General features: G+C 36.3%; 1 protein-coding gene across 1 annotated transcript in view; it reads left to right on the forward strand.

Moving 5' to 3' along the window:
• The window catches only part of SP4 (Sp4 transcription factor), an 82,183-nt gene that overhangs the window by 38,051 nt on the left and 21,788 nt on the right, over positions 1-22,344 (forward strand). Inside the window, exons 4-5 of the mRNA XM_061413680.1 lie at positions 4,761-4,989; positions 14,963-15,162. Coding sequence (XP_061269664.1) covers positions 4,761-4,989; positions 14,963-15,162 — 429 coding nt within the window. The remainder of the gene's footprint in view (positions 1-4,760; positions 4,990-14,962; positions 15,163-22,344) is intronic.

A 22,344-nucleotide genomic window follows, 5' to 3' on the forward strand; every position in this document is an offset into this window, starting at 1 on the left:
ATTAGTGGTTGGGGCATAGACTTGGATTACTGTGATACTGTTGGAAACCAACAGAGATTATTCTGTTATTTTTGAGATTCCACCCAATTACTGCATTTTGAACTCTTATTGACTGTGAGGACTACTCCATTTCTTCTAAGGGATCCTTGCCTACAGTAGTAGATATAATGGTCATCTGAGTTAAATTCGCCCATTCCAGTCCATTTTAGTTTACTGATGCCTAGAATGTTGATGTTCTTTCTTGCCATCTCCTGTTTGACCACTTCCAATTTACCTTGATTCATGGATGTAACACTCCAGGTTCCTAAGCAATATTGTCTTTACCACACTGGACTTAACTTCCATCATCAATCACATCTACAACTGGGTGTTATTTTCACTTTGGCTCCGTCTCTTCATTCTTTCTGGAATTATTTTTCCACTCTTCTCCAATAGAATAGTGGGCACCTTCCAACCTTCATCTTTCAGTGTCATATCTTTTTGCCTTTTCATACTGTTCATGGGGTTTGCAAGGCAAGAATACTGAAGTGGTTTGCCATTCCCTTCTTCAGTGGACCACGTTTTGTCAGAACTCTCCACCATGACCCATCTGTCTTGGGTGGACCTACATGGCATGGCTTATAGTTTTATTGAGTTAGACAAGGCTGTGATCAGTTTAGTTAGTTTTCTGTGATTGTGGTTTTCATTCTGCCTTCTGATGGATAAGGATAAGAGGCATGTTGAAGCTTCCTGTTGGGAGAGATATCTAAAAATATCTTTTGACGTTACCAAATATCCCCTGTAAGATAAAAATACCCCCAAGTGAGAATCAACTAGTTTAAAGAGACTTATAACTAACAATATTAGAATTTTTAATTTTTTAACAGCTTTATTGATGTTTGATTCATATATCCTATAGTACAGCCATCTAAAGTTTACATTCAGTGGCTTTTAGTATGTGTATTCAAAGAACTACATCCATCACCGTGATATAATTTTAGACATTTTCACAACCTCATAAAGAAACCCTGACACAATAGCAGTCACTTCCCATTTCTTTCTCCATCTCTACCCCACCTCCTCAACCATAGACATACCTGGTTATCTTTTTATGTTTGGGAATGCACAGCCTTGTCTGTTTTATTATTATAAACCCTGTTTCAGAGTGTAGTTGCTGAAAATTATTTGCATCAATGTAAGGAGACATACCTTCTTTCCTTCAGAGGCTTTTGTTTAGATGGACTGTAAGTTTAATTTGTAGAGAAAATAAGCCAAAATAGGCTGATTTAAGAAACCTTTTTGAAGTTATTCAGAACAGTAAGAAGTCCATCTAGCCCTCCACAGCAAGCTTTATAGTACAGAAGTCAACAATTTTTATTTTTCCTGATTAATTCTAGTAGCTAATCTTATATCCTAGACTATATGTAAAAACATAGTTATGAGACACATGTATTTAAAATAGTATTTTGAACCTGCTTCATTATTATTAAATTATTGACTGCTATTAAATAGATCATTTTCAGTGTATTGGTAGTTGGGTTAATTTTTTTTACAGATAATTGGGACTTCTTTTATTTTTCAAAAATATAGGTCTATTTTACCTACATAGTAATGTTACCTATCACTCACTGTAAAAAAAAAAACAAAAGTTGACAAATTATTTTTCCCATAAGGAGAAATACGGACCAGTTAGATTATATTCTCATTTATAAAACAAAAATATTATCTGCCCTCTTTCCCTTGAAGGGGTGGTATGAAATACTAAAAGAATCAAATCAGTACAGTCCAAAGAAATGGGCAATAAGGTTGTACCTCATCTTTTATCATTTCTACATTCCCCCTTGTGTTCCCATTGTGTTTAAATGTTGTGAAGGCATCAGTGATTTTTAAAGTGTCATTTATAGCTGACTTCACAAGGCTTGACCAAGCCTTATGTCCTTTGTTTTTAATGTGTGTGGTTAAATTTTATACATCATAGAAAATATTTTAAGCAAAACAAAGCCTCCTTTATTAAGGAGCTACACAAAAGAAAAAAAACTAAGCCATAGTAGATAAATGGCAAAGGATAGGAACACCCAATTCAGAAAGGATATTCAAATGGCCAATATGTATTTGAAAAACATGTTCAGTTCTATTGGGAATCAAATAAATGCAGATTAAAGCAATAATGAAGTTCCAGATTGGGTCTGTTAATTGCTAGCAGGATTTTTCCTTTTAAAATTAGTCTTTAATATGTTAGAAATATATGGAAACATTTTCTTTGTTTAAAAAAAAGTGCACCTAGTTTAAGTAACACCAGCACTCCTGCTAACTACACTCCAATCTTAGATGCCCTTTTAGAAGTAAGCACTCTTAATCAATTTGTTATATATCCTTTCAGACTTTTTCCAATTTATTTGTGAGTGTAAAAATCAGTGTAGGAAATAAAGAGTCGGATACAACTGAGCAACTGAACTGAATGTAAAAATCAAGTAACTTCCTTTAATTCAGCTATATATTTTAGAGGTTTATTTGGGTTAGTACATAAAGATTTCTTTCATTCTTTTTGACTATTACAGAGTATTCCTATTACAATGAATGGTTCTTCTGGAAACTGTGTTAAGAATGCACTTATAGACGACAGTGGTGGTAAGGAGAGAAATTAGGAAGCTATTGTAATAAGCAAGAGAAAATGGTAGATTGGACCACCATTTTTGCGGGATAATCTGTCTCATTCCTAGAAAGATTGCCTCTGAAAAATCTGGGTGGAAATGTTCCCTGGCAGATAACAAGAAGATTATGATACTCATGAGAGGTATTTGAGCATAAACGTACAGTTTTGGGAGACATCAGCTTGTAGATAGTAGTAAAAGTTATGAAAGTGGGTAAGTAACGAGAGGAGCAAGTTAGAATGAGAAGTCGGAATTACGTGGAAATGGTTAGAGAAGTTGGAGGAACACCAGTGGTGAGTAGAATCAGAGAAGCACGAGGAGAGCATTTCAAAAAGAGGGTGGGATTAGCAGCTGCAGGTGCTCCAGTGGTGAAATAAGAACAAAGGGAAGAGTATTTTGGGGTTTACCGTCAGAGAAATTGTTTGTTCTGTCATCATTTTAGTAGAGCAATGGGTCAGACACCTAATTTCAGTAGTTTAAGAAGAGAATGGGCAATGAGGAATAAAGGAGTATAGGTAAATCTGATAAGAATGTGATGTCAGTTTAGGTTTAAGTGCTGATAGGGAGAGCTAACAAAGAGGACAAGCTTCTGAGGATGTAGGGACTTAGCTCCAACAGCCAAGTTTTAAGGACGGCGTGGTCAGTGGTGTAATGTGCAGCAGTGCAGTCTTACGTGCATTGAGATGATGCACTTTGGATTTGGCCATTAGGAGGAAATTAGTGAGTCAGGAGCCAAGTCCCTGTGGTAGAGTCCTTTGAATGGCAGACTTTGGTCAGTGGGGAATAAATGAAAGTTTTATTGAGCATGGAAGTGATATGATCACAATGGCATTAAAATGTTTTCTTCTTTTAAACTCTTTTTCGTTAAGCTTATGTTATTGAGTGGCTTATGTTAAATTGACTAGTATTTTGGTCATCTGATGCAAATAGCTGACTCATTGGAAAAGTCCCTGATGCTGGGAAAGATTGAGGGCAGTAGAAGGGGAGGACAGGATGAGATGGCTGGATGGCATCACTGATGGAATAGACAGGAACCTGGGCAAACTCGGGGAGACGGTCAGGGACAGAGAGGCCTGGCGTGCTGCAGTCCATGGGGTCACAAAGAGTCGGACACAACTGGGGGACTGAACAACAACTACAGTTGAGTGGCTGCTGTGTGCTGGGCTCTGTTCTACATCTGAGGATGCAACAGTGAACATAACAGGCAGGATTTCTGTTCCTGTGACCTGTGACATCCAGGAGTGAGGTGAAGACAGAAAAAATAATAAAAGACACAATAATTTAAATAAGACAAAACTTGATGATGAAACAGACTGAGGGGAAACTATTTTAGATGTTGTGGTCAGGAAGGGCATTTTCTAAAGAGGAGAGATTTGAACTATGATCAGACTGTTACTAAGGAGTCAATTGTGCAAAGATCTGGGTGCAGAGGCATCTTGGCCCAGACTGGAGAGTGTGCAAAGGCCCTAAGAAGGGAATGAGCTCAATTTGTTTGAGCACCAGAGAAAAACGTCTGTTCTGTGGTTTTAGTGACAGAATCTAATAATCATGCATGGTTTTGCATTTAGTTAATAACTACTTAATAAAATAAAAGACTCATCAATAAAGAATTATTTGCCTAATTTAAAGTATTTAGGAATGAGAAATGTCCATAAAACTAAATCCTTTGTTCAGTTACTTTTTACTCTTGTGATTTCATGGAGTGAATAAGGTATGTTGCTGACTGTGAAAATGGTAATAATAATACTTTCTATTTATGTAATATCTTTCATCCAAGGATCTTAAATAGTGTCTTCCAGATCCTCACAACAGTTCTGTGAGGTAGGTAAGTTGCAAGGATCATTAGTCTTCATTTTATAGATGGAGAAATTAAGCCCCAAGAGGATTTAATGATTTATGTATGGTCCCATCAACCAGATATGGAGGCAGCCTGAGCTGCTAAGGTTAGAATATTATATTTTAGGGGGATCAACATAGTATAAATCATTAACACTTTTGCTTTTGTACTTTACACAGATTATCTGTTAAAATAAATATCCTAGTTTTTAAGTGTCCATATGGAAGTCTTTTTAATCCTTTTTTTAGGAATATAAAACATTGTAATACTCTTTTTCCCCCTCTCATTTTTAGGTCAGCAGCAAGGACAAGATGGAGTGAAAGTCCAACAAGCTACCATAGCTCCTGTAACTGTAGCAGTTGGAGGAATTGCTAATGCAACGATAGGTGCTGTTAGTCCTGACCAACTCACACAAGTGCATTTGCAGCAAGGCCAGCAGGCTTCTGATCAAGAAGTGCAGCCTGGCAAGAGGCTTCGAAGAGTTGCCTGTTCCTGTCCTAATTGTAGGGAAGGAGAAGGAAGGTAAATGCTCTGTTGCCACCACCCAACTCTGTGCAGGCTAGTATAATAATAATTAACATGTAATGAACAGTTAGATGTAATGAAGGCACATAGGATGTTCATTAAAACCAAGCCATTGGCTGAGAGCTTTGACTGTTGGAACATCACTAGCTTTGTAACCCAAGAGTTGAGATATAATATTGTTATGAAAGGAATTGAATAGAGCTAGTCTAGGAATGGGATTTCGGTGGTTCTTTACCATGTATCTTATACTTTCTCTTAATGGTTTTCTTTTTTCATTTATTTTGTAAAATTTTAAAACAACTATATTGATATAAAACTTACATGCCATACGATTCACTCATTTAAGCTGTACATTTCAGTGGTTTTTAATGTATTCACCGAGTTGTACATCCATCACCACAATTTTAGAACAGTTTTATTCCCCTGAAAACAAATTCTGTATTTTTTAGCCATCACTCCCTCATCCCTCCCAGCTCAAGGCAACCACTGAACTAATTTCTGTCTACAGTTTTGCCTGTTCTAGACATTTATATAAAGGGAAGCACATAATATGTGGTTTTTGTGACTAATTTCATCCACTTTGTGTGTTTTCAAAGTTTATCTGTACTATTGCATATGTCAGTATTTCATTCTTTTTACTGAACAAAATAATATTCCATTTTATAGATAATACAGGATTTTACTTATCCATTCATCAGTTGGTGGACATTTGGAATTTTTCCATCTGTTGGCTATTATGCTGCTATAAATATTCTTACATATATATGTTATGTATGGGCTTCCTCAATGGCTCAGCAGCTGTAAAGAATCTGCCTGAAGTACAGAAGACACAGGTTTGATTCCTGGATCAGGAAGATCCCCTGGAGTTATGAAATGGCATCCCACTCCAGTATTCTTGCCTGGAAAATCCCCTGGACAGAGAAGCCTGGCTGGCTACAGTCATTGGGGCCACAAAGAATCAGACACAACTTAGCAACTAAGCATGCACACACACAAATACTTATACAAGTTTTTGTTTTTGATTTGCATTTCCATGATGACAAATAATGTAGCATATGCTTTTGTGTGTGTACTCTTGGCCATCTGTGTGTCTTCTTCAGAGAATTATCTATTAAGATCTCATGCTCATTTTAATTATTTGTGTTTTTATTATTGAATTATAATATGAGTAGTTCTTTATATATTCTTGATACAGGTTCTTTATCAGAGATATGATTTGAAATAATTTTTTTTTCAGTTTGTGAGTTGTCTTTTCACTTTCTTTTTTAGTATCTTTTGAAGCAGAAAAGTGTTTAATTGTGGAGTCCAGTCTTGTTTTTGGATGCTTCTGCTTTTGGTGTCATATCTAAGAATCCATTGCCGTATCTGTTGTCTCAAATCTGATGTTTTCCTAGAAGAGTTTTATAGTTTTTGTTGTTACATTTATGTCTTTTGTCCATTTGGAGGTTAATTTTTGTAAATGATGTTAGGTAAGGGTTCATCCAACACCATTTGTTAAAAAACTATTCCTTCCCCATTCATTGAATAGTTTTGGCACCCTTGTCAAAAATCAGTTGATCATAGACATGTAGATTTATTTCTAGACTCTCAGTTCTATTTCAGTGAGCTGTATGTCTGTCTCTATACCAATACCACACTGTGTTGATGACTTTGGCTTTGTGGTAACTTTTAACATTTGGGCATATGAGTCTTCCAGCTCACCCAGTATGAAAGCATTTTTGATTGTGTCAGATGCTTTTCTTCATCTGTTGAGATGATCATGTAGTTTTGTTTTTTTATTATATCAGTATATTATATGACATTAATTGATTGTCAGATGTTAAAGTACTTTTGCATTTACAGGATAAATACAACTTGGTCATGCTATGTAATTCTGTTATATGTTCCTGGATTTGGTTTTTCACTATTTTGTTGGGGATTTTTACATCTGTGTCCATGAGTGATATCAGTTTGTGGTTTTCTTATCTTGCCTGGAAAATCCCATGGACAGAGGAGCCTGATAGGCTACAATCCATGGGGTCGCAAAGAGTCGGACTCGACTGAGCAACTTCACTTTATATTGTCTTTGGTTTTGGCAAGGGTATTATTGGCTTCTTGAAATGAGTTGGGAAGTTTTCTTGTCCAGTTTTAATTTTTTAAAGAGTTTGTGGTGATGTTCAGTCACTAAGTCATGTCTGACTCTTTGCAACCCTGTGAACTGCAGCATGCCAGACTCCTCTGTCCTTCACATCTCCTGGAGTTTGCTCAAATTCATGTCCATTGAGCCCGTGATAGTATCTCAACAGAGGTCATCCTCTGCTGCCACCTTCTCCTTTTTGCCTTCAGTCTGTCCCAGTATCAGGGTCTTTTCAAAAGTCAGCTTTTTGCATCCGATGGCCAAAGTTTTGGAGCTTCAGCATCAGTCCTCCCATTGAATATTCAGAGTTGATTTCCTTGGGGATTGACATGAAGTCAGCCCCAGATATTCATTGGAAGGATATTCACTGGGAAGAATATTCATTGGGAAGTCTTCTCTCCAGTTTGATTTTGTTTGAAAGAGTGTGAAGAACTGGTATTAATTTTTAAAAGTGTTTATGAACCTGTGAAGCTCACTGATCCTGGGCTTTTCTTGTGAATACTTTTTTGACTGCTAATTCATCCTGTTTACTTGTTTTGAATTGTATCTTGTTCTTGAGTCAGCTTTGGTACTTTTTATATTTCTAAGAATTTGTTCATCTGATAGTTTTTAAGTAATTGGCATACACTTGTTCTTGGTATCCCCATATAATCATTTTTATTTCTGTGAGGTTGGTAGTGATGTTCCCTTTTTCATTTCTGATTCTAGTAATTTGAGTCTTCTCTTTTTTATTTTTCTTTGTTAATCTCCTTAACAGCTGTAAGTTTAGTTGACCTTTTCAAAGAATTAGCTTTTGGTTCCATTCGTTTTCTCTTTGCTTACTGTTTTTGTATTCTCTAATTCATTAGTTTCTGCTCTTTTATTATTTTCTTTCTTTTATTATTTTCTTTCTTCTGCTTGCTTTATTTTAGATTTAATTTGCTCTGTTTTCATTGTCTTAAGGTGAAAAGTTAGGTTATTTATGATCTTTTTTCCTTCCAGTTTTGCTGAGATATAATTGACATACAGCACTGTATAAATGTAAAGTGTACAGCATAATAATATGACTTAATATGTCATGAAAAGGTTATCATAAGTTGAGTGAACATCATCTTGTATAGCTGTAAAATTAAATAGGAAGAAAAATTTCCTTGCAATGAGGATTCTTAGGATTTACTGTCTTAACAATTTTCATATATAACATGTAGCAGTGTTAATTATATTTATCATGTATTACATCCCTAGTACTCAGTTATCTTAGAACTGGAAGTTTATACCTTCTGACTGCTTTGATCCATTTCCCCATCCTCTGGTAACCACAAATTTGGTCTCTTTTTTTCTGTGAGTTTGTTAGTTCCTGTTTTACGATATAGTGAATCAAGGTCTGTATAGTCAAAGCTATGGTTTTTCCTGTAGTCATGTTTGGATACGAGAGTTGGACCATAAAGAAGTCCGAGTGCCGAAGAATTGATGCTTTCTAAATGTGGTTGTGCCTTGGACTGCAAGGAGATTAGACCATTCAATCCTAAAGTTAATCAACCCTGAATATTCATTGAAAGGATTGATGCTGGTGCACCAGTACTTTGTCCACCTGATGTGAAGAGCTGACTCACTGGAAAAGACCCTGATGCTGGGAAAAATTGAGGGTAGGAAGAGAAGAGGGTGACAGAGGAGGAGATGGTTGGATGACATCACTGATTGAGTGGACATGAGTTTGAGTAAATTCCGGGTAATGGTGAAGGACAGGGAAGCCTGGTGTGCACAGTCCATAGGGTTGCAGAGAGCCAGACAAGGCTTAGCAACTGAACAGTTTCTGTACGTTTCACAGTAATCACAATTCTATGATATATCACTGTACAAAATTATTGCATAGCTATTGACCATATTCCTCACATTGAATATTTCATCCCCTTGACTCATTTACTTTTTTAACTGGAAGCTTGTGCCTCTCAGTTTCCCTTGCCTTATTTTCCCCTCTCCCACTGGCAGCCACCCCTTTGTTCTCTATAACTATGTTTCTATTTCGTTATGTTTGTTAATTTGTTTACTTTTTTTGATTCCACATATAAGTAAAAGCATTCAGTATTTGTCTTTTTCTGACTTGTTTCATTGGAGGTCCATCCGCATTGTCACAAATGGCAAGATTCCATTCCTTTTGATGACTGAGTAATACTATATTGTGTGTGTGTGTATACACACATTCATATATATATGTATATTTTTTTTATCCACTCATTTATTGATGGGCGTTTTGGTGGCTTCTGTATTTTGGCTACTGTGAATAAGGATACAGTTAACACAGGGTGTTTGTATCTTTTCTAATTAGTGTTTCATTCTCTTTGGTTAAATACCTAGGAGTGGCATTCCGGGGCTTAGGGTCATTCTATTTTTAAGTTTTTGAGGAGTATCCACACTGTTTTCCATCGCAGCTATACAAATTTACATTCCCAACAACAGTGCATGAAGGCTCCCTTTTCTCCACTTTTGTTATTTGTTATTGTCTTTTGGATGATAGCCATTCTGACATGTTTGAGGTAAGATCTTTTTAAATATAGGTATTTACAGCTATAAGTTTCCCTCTGAGCATCAGTTTATGTGTATGGTCTAAGTTTTGGTATGTTGTGTTTTTGTTTTCCTTCATCTCAGTGTCTTTTGATTTCTTCTTTGACCCACTGATTATTTAGGAGTATACTGTTTAATTTCCAGGTATTTATGAATTTCCCAGTTTACTCCTATATAGTGATTTCTTGTTTCAGTTCATTGTGGTCAGAAAATTTTGTTATTTCTGTCTTTTTAAATTTATTGAAATTTGTTTCACATTGTAGCATCTGATCTATCATGAAGAGTATCCATGTGCACTTGAGAAGAGTGCTCTTATTGGATGAAGTGTTCTCTGGATGTCTGTTAGGTCTAATTCATTTATAGTGTTATTCAGGTCTTTTACTTCCTTACTGATTTTCTTCCTAGTTGTTTTGTGGAAATATTGAAGATAATTGAAACTTGCAATTACTAGCATTGAATTATCTGTTTCTCCTTTCATTTTCTGTCAATTTTTACTTCTCTTTTGGCCCTCTCTTGTTTCTATTGTTTAAGTGAATGTATGTTTATAATAGATAGGGAAACAGTGGAAACAGTGTCAAACTTTATTTTTCTGGGCTCCAAAATCACTACAGATGGTGACTGCAGCCATGAAATTAAAAGACGCTTACTCCTTGGGAGGAAAGTTATGACCAACCTAGATAGCATATTGAGAAGCAGAGACATTACTTTGCCAACAAAGGTCCGTCTGGTCAAGGCTATGGTTTTTCCTGTGGTCATGTATGGATGTGAGAGTTGGACTGTGAAGAAGGCTGAACGCCAAAGAATTGATGCTTTTGAACTGTGGTGTTGGAGAAGACTCTTGAGAGTCCCTGGGACTGCAAGGAGATCCAACCAGTCCATTCTGAAGGAGATCAGCCCTGGGATTTCTTTGGAAGGAATGATGCTAAAGCTGAAACTCCAGTACTTAGGCCACCTCATGCGAAAAGTTGACTCATTGGAAAAGAATCTGATCCTGGGAGGGATTGGGGGCAGGAGGAGAAGGGGACGACAGAGGATGAGATGGCTGGATGGCATCACTGACTCGATGGACGTGAGTCTGGGTGAACTCCGGGAGTTGGTGATGGACAGGGAGGCCTGGCGTGCTGCGATTCATGGGGTCGCAAAGAGTCAGACACGACTGAGCGACTGATCTGATCTGATCTGATCTGATGTTTATAATTATTATACCTTCCTAGTGGATTAACTCATTTATCCTTAACAAATTTCTCTATTTCTAATAGCGTCTTTTGTTTTAAAGATAACTTTGTCTGATATTAGTATAGTCACTCCAGCTTTCTTGTGGTAGTTGTTTGCATGAGACCTTTTCCACCTTTTTACTTTCAATTTCTTTGTATTTTTGTATCTTTAAATGTAAAGTGTGTCAGCTAGAGACATTGCATAATGGCTCTTGTATTGTTTTAAATGTAATCTGACAGAACCTACCTTTTGATGAATATATATATAATCCATTCACATTTTATGTTATTGATATAATAAATTTATGCCTGCCATTTTACATTTTGTTTTCTGTCTCATGTCCTTTATCCCTCCTTTACTGCTTTCTTTTGAATTAAATTAATAATATATCATCTTAATTTGTAATACAGCATTTTAATTTCATTAATGATTTTTTTCACTGTCCTTACATATTTATTTAATGGTTGCTGTAGGCCTTACCATGTATAGCTTAATTTATCATAGTCAGTTTTAAGATTTATAGTAACTTAATTCCAGTGAGTTATAGAAATTTTCCCCCTATGTAGATCTGTGCTTCTCTTTGTGGTATTTTTATTATACATAGATATTGCAAGTGTTACATACCCCACAATACATTGTTATAATTATTGATTTATATAAATTTATCTTTTAAAGAAGTCGAGGAAAATGAGCATGTATATATTGCTTTTGCTATGTTAACTTTATCATTTCTGGTTCTCTTTATTTATTCCCTTGAATTTGAGGTCATTTCCTTATAGCTCAATATGGCTTTGCTCCTGCCCACCTCCTTTGTGCTGTGTTTGGCAACTGTGTTGCATATGTTGTGTTTCTCTATAGGCTTGACAATACATTTTATACATACTGTTTATTTATAAAATTGCTTTTTAAATCAAGTGAGAAGAAATATACACTTACACTGTCCTTTATAATTACATAATTACCTTTGCTAGAGCACTTTTGTTTCTTTATATATATTTGAATTATTTGTTGGTTTCACTTGCTTTCAGCTTAAGGAACTTTTAATATTTCTTGCAAAGCAAGTCTGTTGGTAACAAATTCTCTTAGTTTTTGGTTTGTCTGGGAATATCTTTATTTCACCTTCATTTTTGAAAGGTAACTTTGCTGGATATAGAATTCTAGTTTGAGGCTTTCTGGTTTTATGTGTGTGTTTGTTTTTTGTACTTTGACAATGTTTTCTCACTACCTTCTGACTTCCATTGTTTCTGCTGAGAAGCCAGCATTTAATCTTTCTTGCTGTTCAAGATTTTGTCCTTGTCTTCAGGTTTCAATGCTTTTAGTGTACAATGTCTATTTGTGGATCTCTACCTTTATCCTACCTGCAGTTTGTTGAGCTTCCTGAAAGTACGCTGCTGCTGCTAAGTCGCTTCAGTCGTGTCCAACTCTGTGCGACCCCAGAGACAGCAGCCCACCAGCCTCCCCATCCCTGGGATTCTCCAGGCAAGAACACTGGAGTGGGTTGCCATTTTCTTCTCCAGTGCATGAAAGTGAAAAGTGAAAGAGAAGTCGCTCAGTCGTGTCCGACTCTGAGGGACCCCATGGACTGCAGCCTACCAGGCTCCTCCGTCCATGGGATTTTCCAGGCAAGAGTACTGGAGTGGGGTGCCGTTGCCTTCTCTGTTCTGAAAGTATAGATTAATGTTTTTCATAAGTTTTCAGCTGTTATCTCTTTTAATATTTTTTCTGCTTCATCACCTATTCCACTTTCTCCTCTTCTCTCCTCAAAAAAAATGACATATTTGTCATTCATATGTTGGTGTCTCTCATTTCTCTGACATTGTTTATTCTTTGTTCTGTCTCTTGTCTGTTTTTCAGATTGATTACATAATCCCTATGAACTGCCTTCAGTTTCACTATTTCTTCCTTCTCTTGAGTCCCTCTTGTGAATTTTTCATTTCAGTTTTACCTTTTATCTCAAGAATTTCTCATTGGTTCTTTAAAAAATAGTTTCTAGCTCTTTATTGATATTCTCTGTTTGATGTGAAATTGTCATTATACCTTGCTTTTCTGCTTTAATCGTAATATTCTTTACTTCTTTGAACATACTCATAATGGCTACTTCAAAGTCTTATTAAATTTGGTGTCTCTCACAGGCACTTTCTCTTGCCTGCTTTTTTGCTCATGTAAAGGTCATGTTTTCTTTCTTTGTGACTTTTGGAGTCTCATAATTTTTGTTGGAAACTTAAAGTTGAAATAATATATTGTAGCAACTTTTAGTACTGCCCTCTGTCCTCCTCCTGCCCCTGGCTTGTTATTGTTGTTTGGTTGTTTCTTTAGTGACTCGGAGAAGGCAGTGGCACCCCACTCCAGTACTCTTGCCTGAAAATCCATGGACAGAGGAGCCTGGTGGGCTGCAGTCCATGGGGTCGCTAAGAGTCGGACACGACTGAGCGACTTCACTTTCACTTTTCTCTTTCATGCATTGGAGAAGGAAATGGCAACCCACTCCAGTATTCTTGCCTGGAGAATCCCAGGGATGGGGGAGCCTGGTGGGCTGCCGTCTATAGGGTCACACAGAGTCGGACACTACCGAAGCAACTTAGCATTAGTGACTAGCTGAATTATTCTTGTGAAACACTCCCCCCCGCAAAATATGAATCATCTTGTTCCTTAGTTACCCTGGAATGACAGCGGTTTGGGTATGGGTCTTTTGGGGTGTCTCCTTCTCTGACCGCACCCAGCTGTTCAGCTCCACTGATTGTTGTTTTTAATAATGCCCTGAAGCATATATTGCTACACAGACTGATCCAGTCAAAGTTTAAAAGGGCAAGCATTAGGTCTGTATCTGAAATTTATTTTGATCCTGTAGGGCTTCTTCCAGCTACCTCTATTCCTCAGTTTTTTCTGGCAGCATAACAGTCTGCAGTTTAGCTTACTTCACCAACATGCCTATTAGTTTCCTCCCTGTCTATTCTGTTTTTAAGAGCATCTTTAGACCTTTCCACACTCAGTTGTAAATGAAATCAGTTTCTTGGGAAGAGATTTGGAGCCTGATGTTTTATGGTAGGCTCTCCTTCTGGCCAAAATCTGTGTCATGGTTGTTGAACTACGGTAGTGGGACAGTGGCACATTTCTCCCTATGCATTCCATGCACCAAGAGATGAGCACTTGGGAACAGGGAGATCAGTAGTAGCCTCAGATTTTATATCTTGCCAGGCTTGGAACCTCTGATTTATGAACTACATATGAACTGGGTCTAGTGTAATCTGGACTTCAGTGTTTTCATCGCGCTTTATCCAAGGTCCAGCCTGTGTCTCAGGAATTGAAATTGGATGGAAGAAGGTTGTTCCTCATCTGTTAGCCACACTCACCTGAAACTTAGCCTCAGCAGCAGGTAGATAGAAGAATACTGATGACCTGCCTGTGTTGAGGTGATAACCCACCAACTGGAAGGTGGGAGCAGAGGGAATAATAGTGTTGTTGATTGCACCGGTCTGTAGTGTTTCTCTGTCAAGGCAGGTGGAAGGAGGAGGGAGGGACAGCATGAGTATTGGTTCAGATACAACAGACTCTCACTCTTCTTACCAAATTCTATTTGGTTTTTGTGAATCAATGTTTCTTTATTTGTTGTATACTCATAGGGCCATTTCCAGAGATTGTAAATAGTATTTGCTTTGTTTGTTATCATTTTCACTAGTTTCACTGGGTAATAGGTCCACGGAGCTCTTCACGCTGTTTTTGTTGGAAGTGAAACTCTGAACCTACACTTTTAAATGAGGATTACCATATCTTGCTGTTTTAGAGAAGAATGTTCACATGTCTTGAAAAGCTTAAAGATTTTTTCCCAGGGGAGGAAGCTACTCGGAAATGAACAGGAATTCCGTGGCAGAACATAGAATTCTCTAAAATTAACATGTTTTCATTGCACTTTCGAGTTTATTCCACAACCTTTTTTCTTTAATTGAAATTTTTCTGATTTTTAACAGTAGTTGTGACATCGTGATTTAAAAAACCCATTTAGAAAGCATCATTTAATTACCTTGATTCCCTTTTATTTTTCCTTAATTATAAGCATGACATTTGGAAGTGTAATTAATGTTTGTTTTTTGTTTTTGATAGAGGCAGTAATGAACCAGGAAAAAAGAAACAGCATATCTGTCATATTGAAGGATGTGGAAAAGTTTATGGCAAAACCTCTCACCTACGAGCACATCTTCGCTGGCATACTGGAGAAAGACCTTTTATATGCAACTGGATGTTTTGTGGCAAAAGATTCACAAGGAGTGATGAGCTTCAGAGACATAGAAGAACTCATACAGGTTAGTTGGTTTATTTTAGGTCTTGTTACTTCTTTCCTCAATGCTTAGATGAAACTTTTAGTGACAGTGAGCTATGAAATTGAAAATACAAAAATTAAAGAGAGATCATTCATTTTAGTGATTAAATGAAAGATGTTTAAGATCAAAACTTTTTACCTTATTTCTGAGATATATTTTATGCTATTTCTTGTAAGGTTTATCAGGATAATTTAAAGGACTTGGAATTTATTCCATTTATCTTTTTTTTCTTAGTCGAACTGACACATATTACTTATTGTCAGTTTAAATTAAAAGAGAGTTGAATTACCATCTTATTGGTGATCTTAGTTTTTTTATAATCCAGATAATTGAGTGAAGCATCAAGACCCATATGACAAGTACCTACTTAAACTCTTTCAAAAGTGACAGCTATTAACATGTTGTTTTTTAACAAAACAAGTCATATAAAGTTAACATCATCTCTGTCCTACCTCCCAAAGACAACAGCTACCATGAATTTAAAGTGTAAGTTTTTAGTATAGTTTTAATACTCTTACATATTTTGTTCATGGATATGTATATATATATATATGAAATACTGTTTTGTGTGTTCTGTAAAACTTTATGTAAATGATATATTACTGTATCATAATTTCACTTACGTTTTGTAATCTGTCCAAGTTCATATCAAACACAAATACATGTATGTGTTTGAATACATGTCTGTTTGTTTTAACTGCTGTGTAGTATTGTATCACAACTTCACTACACTGTGTAGTCCAGTCCCCACACTCTTTGGATGACTTCGAGTTTGTGTTTTGCTGTCACGGACTTTACTGCTTTGAACATACAGTGGCCATGTACAAGAAGTAGAATTACTGAATCTTAGAGAATGTGTATATTTGATTTTGCTAGATAAACACTGGAGTCTCCAAAGTAGCTATTGCTATCTCTGTTACTCTCTAGGGATTGATCAAGAGTTTTCACTGTGCTGTGTATTCACCAGTACTCAGTAGCTTCAGGCTTTGAAAGCTTTTGAATGATTTTGTATTTTTTATTTATTTATTTTTTAAATTTTATTTTATTTTTAAACTTTACATAAGCATTTTGATATTTGGCAAAACTGAATGATTTTTTAAATTGGCATTCTTCCTGATTATAGTGAGATGAAGCATCTCTTCATATGTTTATTGGTCGTTTATCTTTTGTTTTCTGCTCTTTTTTATTGTTTTCCTTTTTCTTACTGATTTATATTTTGCAAAAGGTTTTCACATACTGCTAGTTATTATCTTGGTGCCATCTTTTGTCATATGAAAGTTTTACATTTTTATTTAGTCAAATATAGCAATATGTAAATGTATCCCTTTTACTTTTTTTATGAAATTTTCTTATATCCCAAGATCATAAAGTTTTTAAAAACATTTTCTTCTTATTGGCTTTAAGGTTTTCTTTTCATAAGTTTGATCTTTTATTAGCCTAGAATATTTTTGATGATTTCCTAAAAAGGAAATGTAATTCTATTTTTATTCTATGTGGAAAGCCATTTTTTGAATAATTCAGTTCTTTCTTCATTGATTTGTAATGGAATTTCTCTCATATATTGATGTTCCATTTAAGAATGGCTCAGTTTCTGGATCCTCTGTTTTATCTATTTGTCTCTTCCTATAGCAATACTATACTGTTTTAATAGAAGCTTGTATTAAGTCATGATATGTTGGTTAGTTTTCCCTTTTTGGGGGCATGTAACAGTGATATGCTGTATTTAGAACATGTATAGTTTTATTTTTGGGACTCTTTAATTATTGAAAAAAGCAATGATTTGGTTAGGTTTTTTTCAGTTAGATGTTAACAGTTAACTTGAATCAAGGTATATAAAGGACGAAAGGGGAACTGGAACTGACATTTATTGATCAGCTACTGAATATCAGATGTTTCAAAAAAATCATCTCATTTGATTCTAACAAAAGCGTTGTAAGCTAGAAGTTGGCTCTGTTTTATATATCAGAATATAATCTCAGAGAAGAAATAATGATTGCTAGATTTCTTTGAAGTGATAAGTAAAAATTACTTAGTTTGATATGCACACAAGTTAGTAATACAGATGAGTCTTAGTGTAATGGCTCAATCACTGAGTTAGCATTATATTAAAAATAAGACTTTTAATTAAAGTTTTAAAAGCTTTCTGTAGTATATTGCACTGGGGTTTCTAATGCCACCTCACCTTTCATATTGGCAAATGTATTGTGATTAAAAATTTAAACCCATAGCAATATTGATATCTGTATAGAAAAATACTCTGCCAGAATTACTGGATGTAGTATTTCCACCCTGGCTTAGCAATGGGACAGATTAAGGAAGCTGAGAAACTTTGGAACCTTTCACATTGTGATTTCATCATTTTTGAGAAACAAGGATTTTCTCAAGTTCCTTTCTATTGTACATCCATATGCATACAGATTACACAAGATTAATTTATTGAAGAATTTAAATATTTACTTCAAAAGATTTAATGATTTGTAGGCATAATTTCTTTCTTTTTTTTTTTCCTACTTCTTTGGAGGCATAATTTCTTTTTTTAAATGGTTCCTATCATTATCATCTTCTAATAACTTGAACAATTCAGAATTTAATGTACTTAAAGTTTATTTTCAGTATTTCAAACATCTTGAATACATCATTCATGGAATTTTTTATTTAAACATGTTATTTTGAAAAATGTTTGACTTAGCATCAGATACTTATTATTTTTAAGGACATAATATCAGTAATTTTTACTGTTTATTAAAGTTGTTGAAAAGAATATGAAACGATATCTTTTGAAATAAATTAGTATTGATTAAGCATTCAACGTGTTAAGCTAAAAACCTTGGTTTTTCATGGCAAGAACAGTGTTTTATTTAATACCCAGCCAGTGCACTAAGTAGAAACTCAGTCATCACCTTACTGTAAATGAATAAATTGAGTTATCTGTTTTCACTGCCGAGAAATAATGAATTTTTTTTTTTGCTTTCTGTAAAATTAAAAATTTTCCAAATGATTCATACATATGGAATTTTAAAAAATCAGATCGTTGGGGTAGAATGGATACGTGTGTATGTATAGCTGAGTCCCTTTGCTGTTCACCTGAAAGTTAATTGGCTATATCAATACAAAAAAAAACCTTGAAAAAAATGGGTTCATGTAGAAAAGCTTCAGTTGTTAATCCAAGTCTCTCCCCACCACCCCATTCTGCTCCCTGGAGTAAATCATGTGTTTTAACTGTTTCTGCATTCTTTTTTATTAATCCTGTGATGGCTCAATGTATCTATAAATATGCTTATACTATTATTTATTGATATATCAGTATTAAACACTACTGACTTCATGCAGTGAGAGTTAAGAATTTACCTCACAGATGGCCAGTAGGCACATAAAAAACTGCTCAATGTTGCTGATCATCAGGGAAATGCAAATCAAAACCGCCTCACTGTGAGAATGGCTATCATTAAAAAGAACACAAGGAAAAACATGTTGGTGAGGATGTGGAGAAAAGGGAACCCTTTTGTATACTCTTGGTGGCAATGTAAATTGGTACAGCCACTCCATGAAAATAGCATGGAGGTTTCAAAAAACTAGAAATAGAATTGCCATGCGATTCAGCAATTCCACTCCTGGGTATATATGTTCCGGGGAAAAGAAACAACACTAATTTGAAAAGATGCATGCACCCCAGTGTTCATATCAGCATGATTTACACTTACCTAGAAATGGAAGCAACCTAACTGTCTATCAATACGTGGCATGAAATAAAGATCAATACTGTATGATATCACTTATAAGTAGAATGTAAAATATACAACAAGTGAATATTTTTTTAAAAAAGAAACAGACTCACAGGTATAGAGAACAAACTAGTGGTTAAGAATAGGGAAAGGGAAGGGGGTAGATACAATTTAGGGGTAGGAGATTAAGAGGTACAAACTATTAGGTATAAAATAAGTTACAGGAATATACCATACAACACAAGAAGTATCACCAATATTTTGTAATAACTATAAATGAAGCGTAACCTTAACAATAGTCAATCACTGTATTATGCTCCTATATAACTTATATAATATTGTACATCAATATACTTCTATTTTAAAAAAGGGACACTAAGTTACAAACTGTCAGAAATCAACACTCCTCCCAAAATAATTTACCTCACCTCATACCATCAGTGACTTTGAATCTTTTCTTCAATTGCGTGTAGGCCAAATGTTGTATCATGACACACCACTCTGTAATAGCGTGTTGCCATGCCTCTCCTTCAGTTTCCATCTCTTCCACCTTTTAACTTCTCTCACCTAAACTTTTACTCTCTCGTCTTTCTCTTGATGTTAAAATGCTTACATTTTCTTTAATATCCACTGCCTGTTTTATATAGCTTAGTTCTTAACATTGAAAATTAATAATTATGGTTATGTAATGGACTGTGATTATACGGGTTACATGTTGTTTCCTGTGTATTTTTTTTTTTGCCGAAGATTCACATTGCCTTCTTCCCCCTTGCATTGGTTAACTTTATCACCTCCTCTTGTTATTTTAACTTTTCAAGAGATATCAACTCCATCCAGTTTCTCCTTATTTCTGGAGGTCTCCAACTTTCTGATCAAACACTGATTGATTTCTCTCTAGGACTGCTGCACAGCTATAATCCTGAAACCTTTCTTCCCTGCTCTGTTGGTTTGGATCCAGTATTCTCAAGATCTTACATACTCAGTTTTCTCAGTTTATTCCCTTTGTTCCTGGAAAACATTCTGAAATGCTTCTTATAAAAAAACATCAGTTCAGTTCAGTTCAGTCGCTCAGTCGTGTCCTACTCTTTGTGACCCCATGAATTGCAACACGCCAGGCCTCCCTGTCCGTCACCAACTCCAAGAGTTCACTCAGACTCACGTCCATCGAGTCAGTGATGCCACCAGCCATGTCATCCTCTGTCGTCCCCTTCTCCTCCTGCCCCCACTCCCTCCCAGCATCAGAGTCTTGAACAATGAGTCAGCTCTTCACGTGAGGTGGCGAAAGTACTGGACTTTCAGCCTCAGGATCATTCTCTCCAAAGAAATCCCAGGGCTGATCTCCTTCAGAATGGACTGGTTGGAGCTCCTTGCGGTCCAAGGGACTCTCAAGAGTCTTCTCCAACACCACAGTTCAAAAGCATCAATTCTTAGGCCCTCAGCCTTCTTCACAATCCAACTCTCACATCCATACATGACCACAGGAAAAACCATAGCCTTGACTAGATGAACCTTTGTTGACAAAGTAATGTCTCTGCTTTTCAACATGCTATCTAGGTTGGTCATAACTTTCCTCCCAGGGAGTAAGCGTCTTTTAATTTCATGGCTGCAGTCACCATCTGCAGTGATTTTGGAGCCCGAAAAAGATAAAGTCTGACATTGTTTCCACTGTTTCCCCATCGATTTCCCATAAAGTGATGGGACCGGATGCCTTGATCTTCATTTTCTGAATGTTGAGCTTTAAGCCAACTTTTTCACTCTTCACTTTCATCAAGAGGCTCTTTAGTTCGTCTTCACTTTCTGCCATAAGGGTGGTGTCATCTGCATATCTGAGGTTATTGATATTTCTCCCGGCAATCTTGATTCCAGCTTGTGCTTCTTCCAGCCCAGTGTTTCTCATGATGTACTCTGCATAGAAGTTAAATAAGCAGGGTGACAATATACAGCCTTGACATACTCCTTTTCCTATTTGGAACCAGTCTGTTGTTCCATGTCCAGTTCTAACTGTTGCTTCCTGACCTGCATACAGGTTTCTCAAGAGGCAGGTCAGGTGGTCTGGTATTCCCATCTCTTGAAGAATTTTCCACAGTTATTGTGATCCACACAGTCAAAGGCTTTGGCATAGGCAATAAAGCAGAAATAGATGTTCTTCTGGAACTCTCTTGCTTTTTCAATGATTCATCAGATGTTGGCAATTTGATCTCTGGTTCCTCTGCCTTTTCTAAAACCAGCTTGAACATCTGAAAGTTCACGGTTCACATATTGCTTAAGCCTGGCTTGGAGAATTTTGAGCATTGCTTTACTAGCGTGTGAGATGAGTGCAATTATGCGGTAGTTTGAGCATTCTTTGGCATTGCCTTTCTTTGGGATTGGAATGAAAACTGACCTTTTCCAGTCCTGTGGCCACTGCTGAGTTTTCCAAATTTGCTGGCATATTGAGGGCAGCACTTTCACGGCATCATCTTTTAGGATTTGAAATAGCTCAACTGGAATTCCATCACCTCCACTAGCTTTGTTCGTACTGATGTTTTCTAAGGCCCACTTGATTTCACATTCCAGGATGTCTGGCTCTAGGTGAGTGATCACACCATCGTGATTATCTGGGTTGTGAAGATCTTTTTTGTACAGTTCTTCTGTGTATTCTTGCCACCTCTTCTTAATATCTTCTGCTTCTGTTAGGTCCATACCATTTCTGTCCTTTATCGAGCCCATCTTTGCATGCAATGTTCCCTTGGTATCTCTAATTTTCTTGACAAGATCTCTAGTCTTTCCCATTCTGTTGTTTTCCTCTATTTCTTTGCATTGATCGCTGAGGAAGGCTTTCTTATCTCTTCTTGCTATTCTTTGGAACTCTGCATTCATATGCTTATATCTTTCCTTTTCTCCTTTGCTTTTCGCTTCTCTTCTTTTCACAGCTATTTGTAAGGCCTCCTCAGACAGCCATTTTGCTTTTTTGCATTTCTTTTCCATGCAGATGGTCTTGATCCCTGTCTGCTGTACAGTGTTACGAACCTCTGTCCATAGATCATCAGGCACTCTATCTATCAGCTCTAGTCCCTTAAATCTACTTCTCACTTCCACTGTATAATCATAAGGCATTTGATTTAAGTCATACCTGAATGGTCTAGTGGTTTTCCCTACTTTCTTCAATTTTAAGTCTGAATTTGGTAATAAGGAGTTCATGATCTGAACCACAGTCAGCTCCTGGTCTTGTTTTTGTTGAGTGTATAGAGTTTCTCCCTCTTTGGCTGCAAAGAATATAATCAATCTGATTTTGGTGTTGACTATCTGGTGATGTCCATGTGTAGAGTCTTCTTTTGTGTTGTTGGAAGAGGGTGTTTGCTATGACCAGTGCATTTTCTTGGCAAAACTCTATTAGTCTTTGCCCTGCTTCATTCCGTATTCCAAGGCCAAATTTGCCTGTTACTCCAGGTGTTTCTTGACT

This window comes from Bos javanicus, chromosome 4 (assembly GCF_032452875.1).
Source record: "Bos javanicus breed banteng chromosome 4, ARS-OSU_banteng_1.0, whole genome shotgun sequence".
Lineage (NCBI taxonomy): Eukaryota > Metazoa > Chordata > Mammalia > Artiodactyla > Bovidae > Bos > Bos javanicus.